At 37.5% G+C, this 11,862-nt stretch overlaps 1 protein-coding gene across 1 annotated transcript; it reads right to left on the minus strand.

Annotated features, from left to right (window-relative positions):
- Nucleotides 1-2,438: 2,438 nt before the first annotated feature.
- On the minus strand, nt 2,439-3,188 carry LOC141702480 (uncharacterized). The gene is made up of 2 exons (XM_074506140.1): nt 2,904-3,188; nt 2,439-2,681 (listed from the first exon to the last, which is right to left on the minus strand). Exons 1-2 carry the CDS (start codon nt 3,186-3,188, stop codon nt 2,439-2,441), a joined length of 528 nt encoding a protein of 175 aa, XP_074362241.1.
- Nucleotides 3,189-11,862: the final 8,674 nt, after the last annotated feature.

Below are 11,862 nucleotides of genomic sequence, written 5' to 3' on the forward strand. Positions count from 1 at the left end.
TATAACATCACGAGGAATCATGTTGTTTTCTTTCCAGACATCAAATCAAAAACCACATGCCCCACACCAGTTTCTCCAGGCACAAACAACTTTATGGAATTAGATTCCAACTCTCTCTCATTATATATGCAATCCTCATTCTTACCAGAAGTATCCTCAGCAGGAGTTTTAGTTATAGAGTCAGTCAACAAACTCGTTGAGTCTGTCATCAACTTGAGCTTAGTAATATCAACCTCTCTTTTAATCAATTCATCAAACAATCTAAAAAAATATACTGCAATAAATATAATGCATCATATCAAGGCGAGGTTCCTTTAGGTTTGACCATTTTAGATCTTAAAGGCGCGCATTCCATCGTTAGCGCGTCTTCGTTACTTGATAAAACTTCCTGTTAGTTTTAATCCCGGTATATTATATTATTGATTCACATCACTTACTTAAAGCGCGCCTTTTACCTGGGGCTTTATAAGTTACATATTTATATTGTTGCTATCTTTGCTAGTTGCTTTTTTCCTCTATTTCCTGTCTGTAACCTCTGTTAATTGCCTTGTTCGGCGTGTCCTCACTATTAGGCACGCCCTATTGCCAAGTTTAACTAATATTTTTCATGTTTTGTGCAGCGATGGCTCCTCCAAGGATTCCTAAGTCGTTCGGGGCGCGCCCAACCGACAAACCCAAGCCCAAATCAAAGAGAGATGCTTCCATAGCATAAAAATCCATCCCCATTCCAACCCATGTTCCTCAACCTAATCCTGTTCAAAAAAGGCCAATCATCAACATGACCGAAAAACAGGGCACGACCAAGAAAACAAGGACAGATGACGCGCCCTCGGGCTCTTCTGCTGCTCTCAACCGCCTTGGCCCTTTGGGTTCTCTTCATGTAACCGATGAGGAGGTGGAGAAGTGGCAAGCCATGAGCTTGGAGGATGCCACCAGGGCCTCTATTAAAGCTTCTTGCCAACTATTCATCCACTCCAACCAAGTGGTGGATATACTGTTAGAGGAGAAGGCGCCTTGAGAGGCTTCAAGGGGATAACAACATTCTGAAGAACACTTTGAATGATAAAGACTTTCTTCATGCCAAGGATATTAAGGCCAAGGATTATAAAATCTCCTTTCTCCAAGGCGAAGTGGCAAACTCAAATTCCTAGCTCGAAATAGCCAACAAAAAGGCTGAATCTCTCCATGCCGAATTAGCTGAGGCCAAGGCAAGGATTGAATACCTTGAGGATCAAGAGAGGAATGGTTGGTTGGAGGAGAGGAGGATCATAACAGATGATGCTTTCGCCAACAGTTTTTCTTTTTACAGGATTGGGTTTATTGCGAACAATCCTGAGTATAGCTTCGAAAAGATTGGCGAAGAAACTGTTGCGGAGATGGCAGAGTTCAAGAAAGAATTTTCCAAGGATATCCAAGACAAAAAGATCGAGCTTGGGTTGGAGGAGGCTGAGGGCGCGCCTACTGACAAGCCCGGGAAGGACGCGCCTGAAGTAGACCCCTCAATTCCTCTTCAGTCCATTCCCCCAACTGATGAATCTCAGGGCACACCCTGATTTGTTCCTATGTTTAAATTGCATTTGTACTAAGTTTCAAATACTTTTGAGGAGACAACCATTTTTTAATGCTGTGTAAAGTTGTACGACTTATATTTTTATTTACTACTCTCCGTTTAATTTTTACTCTCTATTTAATATTTCATTTACCTTTACCTTTCTTATCCAGTAACTCTTTTGTGAAAATTTATTTAAGTACCAAACTGATGGTGTGCCTTGATGCATTCGACTTATCTTTTTAAGGGTAAAACTATCAAGGCGCCTCTTTACCTTTTAGGACGCGCCTTGTTTTGTTTGGATTTTTGCCTTAGTTTTATTTAATCAGCCACTCCCTTTTTTTTATGCCATCAATCTGCTAAGTTTGTCATATTTTTAGGCGTGTCCTTATATGGAGGCATGTTTTTGTATTTTTGCATGCATGAGTTAACAACTTTTTAACTAGGCGCGCCTTACCATATGACCCGCCCATGGTTTTAGGTATTTTCCAAGATAGCAGATTTTAAAACTTCTAGCTTAGGAATCATGTCTTATAGTACAATAATGGAGTTTTGCTAGCATACCATATCATGGATATCTTCTGTTTCATAAATAACTTATCAAGACTTTGTTATCAGGGCGCGCCCTGAATGTTTCTTATAATTTGTATGCCAAGCAACCAAAGCAATTTTAAATCAACTTTTCATTTTATTGATAATGCGCTCTAGTACGAAAATTGCACCAGTCCCATGGCTACTAAGCTTTGTGGGGAAATTATTTGAAAATTTTATCCTTCTGCTAGTTCGAAGTTTCGCAGTTATGTATACTACCCCCTAGGATATGAGGAATTTTGCTGCTAGTCTATTACATAGGAATTAATCATAGAAATTAGGGGGCCAGAGCCACACCCTACTGATAATACTTCCGTAAATGCTCCACATTCCAAGCTCGAGGAATAAGCTTTCCATCCAAATCTTTCAGGCGATAGGTTCCCTTCCAAAGTATAGCCTTGACCTTGTATGGTCCCTCCCAGTTAGCTCCAAGCACTCCATGTTGAGCTATTTTGGTGTTTGGCATGACCTTCCGTAATACAAGATCCCTCACCTTGAATGGCACGGACTTTACCTTCTTATTAAAATACCTCGAGATTCTCTGTTGATATGCATCAAGCTTTAATTGAGAGTTCATTCGGGCTTCGTCTAGCAAATCCAAGTGGAGTCTTTAGTTAACTTCTGCATCTTCTTCAATAAACAAGTCTCTTCGTAGGGATCCGGCACCTACCTCCACCGAAACTATAGCCTCATACCCATAAGTCAGTAAAAATGGGGTCTCTCATGTGGTTGATCTAGGAGTTGTGTTGTAAGACCAAAGAACCATAGGCATCTCCTCTGGCCAATCTCCCTTCTTTTCTTCCAACTTAGCCTTCAAAGTATGCTTTATGATTTTGTTTATAGCTTCTTTCTGACCATTGCTTTGCGGGTGATAGACCGCGGCAATATCTTTCTTGATGTTTAAGTCTTCACAAAGCTTCCTTAGCTCTTTACTGTCAAACTGCTTCCAATTATCCGAGATGAGTTTGTATGAAATACTGAACCTGCAGACTATGGATTTGAACACGAAGTCCTTTATCTTCTTTGCTGTGATCGTGGCCAGTGGCATGGCTTACGCCCATTTAGTAAAGTAATCAACTGCCACCACAACATATTTTACACCCCCCCTTTGCCTTGGGCAACTCTCCAATGAGATCGATCCCCCACAAGGAAAAAGGCCAAGGGCATGCCAACGAGGTAATAGACATTCCCGGGGCATTGGAATAATTAGCAAATCACTGGCAACGGTCACAAGCCCGAACAAACTTGAAGGCGTCTTCTTTCATAGTTTTCCAATAATATCCTTGTATGAGGACTTTTAATGCCAGTGAACCACCCCCCGAGTGATTGCCACAAATCCCTTCGTGTACCTCCCTGAGGATATAATTTCCTTCTGTTGGGTCCATGCAGCGTAACAATGGTTGGTTAAATCCTCTCTTGTATAGTATTCCATCGTATTCAACATACTTAGCAGCCTAGTATCGAAGGCGTCGAGCCTGTAACTTGTCTTCTGGAAAAGCTTGTTGGATTTTTAATCGCAGCGGGGCATGGGAAAACACTTTTACACATATAAAATCCAAATAAAAGCATATAAATCGTGGTAAAAATATAGGGATCGAATCTAACCTTTAAAATAATTCGGAGACAACGATCAGAGATCCTTAGCAGTTGCTCCTCAAGTTTGAAGCACCCCACCGGTATCCACCAAGAAAACGATGTTAAGGAGGAGGAAGGAGGTGGAGAGAATTGGGTTTTCCAAACTTTTTGGGTTTTTTGGGGTTCAAATAAAAATAGGGTCTATAATAGTATATTTATAGGCAAAATTTTCAGCTGAAATTTTCCCATAAATATTATTTTTATTATCCCATTTATTATTCTCATTAATAATTAAAACACCTTTTAATTATTAATCCTTTTTCTAAACACTTTAGAAATAATTCTCTCTCTTGATTTAATTTCCAAAAATTAAATCCTTAATTAATAATATTAAGAACTTTTCTTAATTAATTTATAATCAATTAAATCTCATTTAATCAATTATTAAATTTGCCAATTAATTATTTATTTCACAAATAAATAATTATTAGCCATTATTAATTAATTCCTCCACCATTAAATCATTCTCTTTTTATGGTGTGACCCTGTAGGTTCAATATTAAGCCGGTAGTAGAAATAAATAATAATAAAACTATTTTATCATTATTTATTGAAATTCTCTAATTTATTAAATATGATTAATTAATTAATCACATTTATTCTACATCGTGAGGGATACTTCTCAGCATATCGCGACTATCCGGATAATATGAATTCACTGCTTAGAATACCAAGAACCTATTCAGTGAATAGTTACCGTACAATAAACTCCTTCTACCCTACAATGTCTCGATTAAATACAAGGCATGGATCTCGTGTCAAGCCTATCTAATTCAATCACTTGCTTACCATTTACTATGCGTAGTTCTATGCAAATTAGAAACTCCTTTCTAATTTCATTTACTCTGGCCAGAGATTCATGAACTAGCATAAGTGGATCAGTCTTGAACATTCGCTTCCTTCACTGGAAGGGGTAGATCCTTTATTGATCATACACTATCTTCGTGTACAAATTCCTATACCCAGTAGAGCCCTAATAATTGTCCCTGGAGACTAAAAACTAAACCAAAGCATAGTTCAGTGTACGCAAGATGACTATGATGACCTCAAGTCTAAGGATACTTGTACAACTATCACTATGTGAACAACTGCTGACACGTGAGTGAACTCCATCAGTTGTTCAGCTGTGCGAGTCATGTTCAGTGAACTTATTCTATAATAAGCACCTACATACTAGCTATAGTGTCACCACACAAATGTCTATGAGAACAGACATCCTTTATAATGAAGCAAGCATAGTATGTACCGATCTCTGTGGATTATTAATTACCAGTTAGTAATCCTACGACCAGGAACTATTTAAGTTTAGAGTTATCATCTTTTAGGTCTCACTATTATGATCTCATCATAATCCGTAAAAAGCTTTACTCTAAACTATGGTATATCTTATTTAAACACTTAAATAGATAAAGCCCGTAATAAAAATAAAACAAGTCTTTTATTAATATCAATGAAATCAAAACAGATTACATAAAGAGTTATTCCTAAATCCTAATACATGATTGGACTTAGGACATATTCCTTTCAATCTCCCACTTGTACTAAAGCCAATCACTCTGGTATCTAATACCCATCTTATCTTTATGACGATCAAAGTGACTTTCATAAAGTAGCTTTGTGAGTGGGTCTGCTATGTTGTTATGTGTGTCAACTCTAATTCAATACAATATAAGAAATGTTACCGCGCTCCCACTAACCCTTTTGTAGACGCATGGTTCATCTACGTTTTTGATAAAATCAAACTCTTTGATTGTCTCATCAAAACGAATGTTCCATCTTTCGAGAAGCCTGCTTTAAATCACATATGGTTCGCAGCAGCTTACACACTAGGTTTTCATTTCCCTCAGAAAGAAAACCATCTGGCTATATGCCAGATCTCATAGTCGTAGTAAGCAGCAATCGCAAGCAAAATCCGAACTGATTATAACAGGGCTACAGGTAAAAGGTTTCATCAAAGTCAATCCATTGCCTTTGTTTGAATTATTTTGCCACAAGCCTGGCTTTGAAGGTCTCCACCTGGCCATCTGCTCTAATCATTCTTTTGTATCCCGTATACATAGATTTCATTCCGGATTTCATGGCACTATGCCATTTCTCTGAGTCAACACTACTCATAGCCTCATTATAGGTTACATGGTCGTCATCATCAATGATCGACAACTCATTGTCATTCTCAATGACAAGGCCATAATACCTCTCAGGTTGGCGAGACACTCTCCCTGATCTATGAATGGGTTGTTCCACAAAAGGTTGTTCAGTCAGAACAGGTATTTCCACTCGATCTGTAGTAGTTTATGCTTCTTGAACTTCATCAAGTTCAATTTTGCTCCCACTGTTTCCTTCAAGGATAAACTCCTTTTCCAAAAAGGTAGCATGTCTGGAGACAAACACCGATGATCGGTGTAAAAGTAATACCCTAAAGTCTCTTTAGGATATCCCACAAAACTACATTTTACGGATCGATATTCCAGCTTATCTGGGTCAACTTACTTGACATAAGCTGGACATCCCCAAATCTTAACGTGTTTAAGACTCGGTTTCCTTTCTTTCCATATCTCATACGGAGTTTGAGGAACAGATTTTGGAAGGCACCTTATTCAGTAATTATGCTGAGGTTTCCAATGCATAACCCCATAGGAATACTGGAAGATTTGTATAGCTCATCATGGACCGAACTATGTCTAATAAAGTTCGACTTCTCTTTTCAGATACCAATCTGGAGGAGTCCACTGAGAGACTATACCATTTACTTTGAGATAATCTAGAAACACTCCATTAAAGTATTCACCACCTCGATCTGATTGAAGAGTTATAATACTATGTTTGGTTGTTTCTCCACTTCATACTTATATTCTTTGAACTTTTCAAAGGCCTCAGACTTGTGTTTCATCAAACACATATCCGAATCCAGATCTATCATCTATGAAAGTAATGAAGTATGAAAATCCACCCATGGCTTGCGTAGACATTGGTCCACATACATCTGTATGTACCATTCCTAGCAAATTTGCAGTCCTCTCTCCATGTCTACCAAATGGAGACTGCAGTGCCACTATGAAGTGAGATTTTCATCATCCCTTTTCTTTTATTAGTTTGTTCAATCTGAAGTAAATTATGTCACATTTATACAGACCATTATTTAAAGTACCACGTCCATAAAGAATATTATCTCTAAGAATAGAACATTCATTATTCTCAATAATAAATGAAAATCCAGCCAAGTCTAACATGGGAATAATATTCCTCACAATCGAGGGAACAAAATTACAATTATTTAAAACAATAGTCTTGCCCATAGCCATATGTAAATGAAATGATTCTACATCTTCAGCAGCAACTCTTGCTCCATTTCCCATCAGTAGAGTCACCTCCTCTTCCTCAAGAGTCCTACTTCTCCTTGGTCCCTGCAACAAATTGCAGATTTGAGAACCACAAGTGGTATCTTATACCCAAGTAGAAATTTGATTTAATGACATATTCACTTCTATCATGAACATACCTGAATCAGAAGCGGTAGTCTCACTACCCTTCTTCTTCTTCAATTCTGCAAGGTAAACCTTGCAGTTCCCCTTCCAGTGCCCTACCTTGTTACAGTGAAAGCAAACAACTTTGCTCTTGGGGTCTTCAGCTTTTGGTGGAACCGGCATTTTTTCACCTACTTTCTTTTTCTTGGAAGGGTTCCTCTTCCTTTTCTTAGGATTGGAACCTTCACCAATTAGAAGAACAGAACTCTTCTTAGGGGGAAAATTCGATTCCGCAGTCTTCAACATGTTGTGGAGTTCAGGCAGGCTGACATCCAACTTATTCATGTGAAAGTTCACAACAAACTGCGAGAACGAACTCGAAAGCGATTGCAAGACCAAGTCTTGGCTCAGCTCCCCATCCATGGCAAATCCAAGTTGTCCAAGACGTTCAATCAAATTGATCATCTTAAGTACATGGTCATTCACAGATGATCCCTCAGACATCCTACAACCGAACAACTCATTCGATATCTCATATCGAGCTGTCCTCCCCGCCACATCATACAACTCTTGTAGATGCATGAGGATAGTGTGAGCATCTATATGCTCATGTTGCTTCTGTAGCTCAATGTTCATGGAAGCTAGCATGATGCATTGAGCAGCAATTGCATCATCTATCCACTTACGATACACAACATGTTCATCATTATGTGCATCACTAGCAGGTTCAGTAGGCTTAGGTGAGTCAATCACGTATTCCAGCTTCTCAATCCTGAGAACAATTCTCAAGTTTCGAAGCCAGTCGGCATAATTAGGACCAGTCAATTTGTGAGCATCCAGTATGCTCCTGAGTGATAGTGCAGAAGACATAATGTATATTGTAAATCTGTAAATGATAAACACATAACAACACTTAGCAAATATTCGATTTCATTTTAAAACACTATATGAATCGGGTCTTTATTCATAAGTGGCTCCCACTAGTTTATCTAATTTATTCAACCCCCTACGTGAAATATTAAGCATTCATAATGCTAGTGGGAATAGGGATCCTACATTCCATTACACAACCCCGGCTGTGGCACGAAACGCCATGTAATGTTCAATAGGCAGACAACTCTTATCAATTACATCTAATGTTATTCCCTAATCAAACTTTAGCTTCTTGAATAATTGAGTCACGACTGTGGCATGACAAACTCAATATTCTAAGTCAAGTCTAACCCAACATTCCATACAATTGAATCAGTCCCCAAAGGCCCACGGCTGTGGCACGTAACGACCTTTAGATTCTTATTCAATGTACACATCTCTATGTAATAGACAAGTATTTCTTACTTCGAAATCAAAGCCCTCGGCTGTGGCACGAAACGACAATGATTTAAAAATAAGAACTACTTTTCTATCATGTTGGAAGGCTATGACCGACACAATCCCGTTGTGTCATTGGCCAATTACTACTTGATATTATTTAATTTTAGAGGGATTATATTACGTTACAATCATAATCATATTATAAAGAGATTCTTCCTTTTAAATTAAGTATTTCAAATCAATAATCAATAATCAGATGATTCCCAGATCGGGTGGAGCATTGTCAAGAGGCGTCACTTAATAACCCTTTCTTACAGATAGAAATCTGTTGTTGACAGAATCATCATTTCTCTCATATCGAAAATTCATATTCAATTACGTGTTTCATAAACACAAGAATCTCATGATTGTATTCATAATATTATTATTAAGGTTATGAAACAATTTCACTATACTAGGTTGTCTAACAAACGCCTTATGTTCATTTAAGTTCACCTAAATCTATCATCGCATGATAAACTAAACATATATCACATATATAAACATGAATAAACATCAAGGTTGGCATGTTATATCATCTAGCACATTAGTCTAAGCATTATACATCTCTATGTATCACATGAAGCATTTAAAATAGGGTGGAGAGAATTGGGTTTTCCAAACTTTTTGGGTTTTTTGGGGTTTAAATAAAAATAGGGTCTATAATACTATATTTATAGGCAAAATTTTCAGCTGAAATTTTCCCATAAATATTATTATTATTATTATCACATTTATTATTCTCATTAATAATTAAAACACCTTTTAATTATTAATCCTTTTTCTAAACACTTTAGAAATAATTCTCTCTCTTGATTTAATTTCCAAAAATTAAATTCTTAATTAATAATATTAAGAACTTTTCTTAATTAATTTATAATCAATTAAATCTCATTTAATCAATTATTAAATTTGCCAATTAATTATTTATTTCATAAATAAATAATTATTAGCCATTATTAATTAATTCCTCCACCATTAAATCATTCTCTTTTTATGGTGTGACCCTGTAGGTTCAATATTAAGCCGGTAGTAGAAATAAATAATAATAAAACTATTTTATCATTATTTATATAAATTCTCTAATTTATTAAATATGATTAATTAATTAATCACATTTATTCTACATTGTGAGGGATACTTCTCAGCATATCGCGACTATCCGGATAATATGAATTCACTGCTTAGAATACCAAGAACCTATTCAGTGAATAGTTACCGTACAATAAACTCCTTCTACCCTACAATGTCCCGATTAAATACAAGGCATGGATCTCGTGTCAAGCCTATCTAATTCAATCACTTGCTTACCATTTACTATGCGTAGTTCTATGCAAATTAAAAACTCATTTCTAATTTCATTTACTCTGGCCATAGATTCCTGAACTAGCATAAGTGGATCACCCTTGAACATTCGCTTCCTTCACTGGAAGGGATAGATCCTTTATTGATCATACACTATCTTCGTGTACAAATTCCTATACCCAGTAGAGCCCTAATAATTGTCCCTGGAGACTAAGAACTAAACCAAAGCATAGTTCAGTGTACACAAGATGACTATGATGACCTCAAGTCTAAGGATACTTGTACAACTATCACTATGTGAACAACTGCTGACACGTGAGTGAACTCCATCAGTTGTTCAGCTGTGCGAGTCATGTTCAGTGAACTTATTCTATAATAAGCACCTACATACTAGCTATAGTGTCACCACACAAATGTCTATGAGAACAGACATCCTTCATAATGAAGCAAGCATAGTATGTACCGATCTCTGCGGATTATTAATTATCAGTTAGTAATCCTACGACCAGGAACTATTTAAGTTTAGAGTTATCATCTTTTAGGTCTCACTATTATGATCTCATCATAATCCATAAAAAGCTTTACTCTAAACTATGGTATATCTTATTTAAACACTTAAATAGATAAAGCCCGTAATAAAAACAAAACAAGTCTTTTATTAATATCAATAAAATCAAAACAGATTACATAAAGAGTTATTCCTAAATCCTAATACATGATTGGACTTAGGACATATTCCTTTCAAAGCTCTCGTTCGAATATAGTTATAAATGGGAGTCATCCAATTTTCTCGCAGGATCTCCTGTGTCTAGAACACCCCTACCTCTGGAACACTTGGGATTTTCTGGATTCTCAAAGGGATTTGCCCAAGTTGGATGTTGTCCATTTACGATCCCATTTTTGACAAAGCATCTGTGCTACTATTTTTTTCCCTTGGAACACTTTCTAGCCTGGCACTTCAAAAATTTTCTAATAAGTGCTGCGCATATCTCATATATAACTCTGTCCGTGGTCCCCGGGCTTGGAAACCTCCGTTGACTTGGTTTTCAACTAACTCAGAGTCACTTCGAGCAATCAAATTCACAACCCCATCAACATGTAAGATCCACCAAGGGTGTGGGAACTCTCCCTCTCATCAATAGGAGGATTTTCTTGTGGGGGAGGTTCTGCCAGAACTATGGCCTTGTTGTCTACTTCAGAATCAAACTCAAGTATGAAATCAGCCAACGCCTGTCCCTTGATTTCCGTGCGAGGACAATATTCCAAATCAAATTGCCCCAGCTCTATTGCCCACTTTAACATTCTTCCCGAAGATTCTGGTTTATACAGAATATGTCGGAGTGGATAGGCGATGCGAACCTCTATTCGGTGAGCTTGGAAATATGGTCTCAACTTTCGCGCCGTAAGAATAAGAGCATATACTAATTTCTCTATGCTGGTATATCTGGTTTCTGCCTCCAGCAGCATTTTGCTCACATAGTACACGGGCCATTGGTGGCTTGCTTCCTCCTTTACCAACATCGCGCTGACGAAATATTCTGAAATCGCCATGTAAAGAATTAATGTTCCTCCCTCTTCTGGCTTGGCCAACATAGGAGGATTTCCCAACTACTCTTTGATTTTCAAAAAAGCCTCTTCACATTCTGAGGTCCACGCAAAATCCTTCCTCATTCCTTTGATTGCCTTGAAGAATTCTTTACATCTATCCGATGATTTTGAGACAAATCGATTTAAAGTTGCAATCCTTCCCGTCAGACTCTGCACTTGCTTGACGCTGGTGGGAGATTTCATGTCCAACAGAGCCTTGATTTTTGCCGAGTTTGCCTCAATTCCTCGGTGGTTAACCATGAATCCCAAGAATTTTCCTGATTCCACGCCGAATACACACTTTTGAGGGTTTAGCTTCATCCTATATTTTCTCCAAATATGGAACATATCAGCTAAGTCTGCGATGTGATCTTCCGC

This window comes from Apium graveolens, unplaced genomic scaffold (genome assembly GCF_009905375.1).
Source record: "Apium graveolens cultivar Ventura unplaced genomic scaffold, ASM990537v1 ctg5209, whole genome shotgun sequence".
NCBI classification, from domain to species: Eukaryota; Viridiplantae; Streptophyta; class Magnoliopsida; order Apiales; family Apiaceae; genus Apium; species Apium graveolens.

Coding starts and splice junctions, on each gene's coding strand:
- LOC141702480 (XM_074506140.1), bottom strand. CDS start 3,188: ATGCCACTGGCCACGATCACAGCAAAGAAGATAAAGGACTTCGTGTTC. Junction 2,682..2,903: donor GGCCAGAGGAGATGCCTATG/GTTCTTTGGTCT, acceptor GCATATCAACAG/AGAATCTCGAGGTATTTTAA.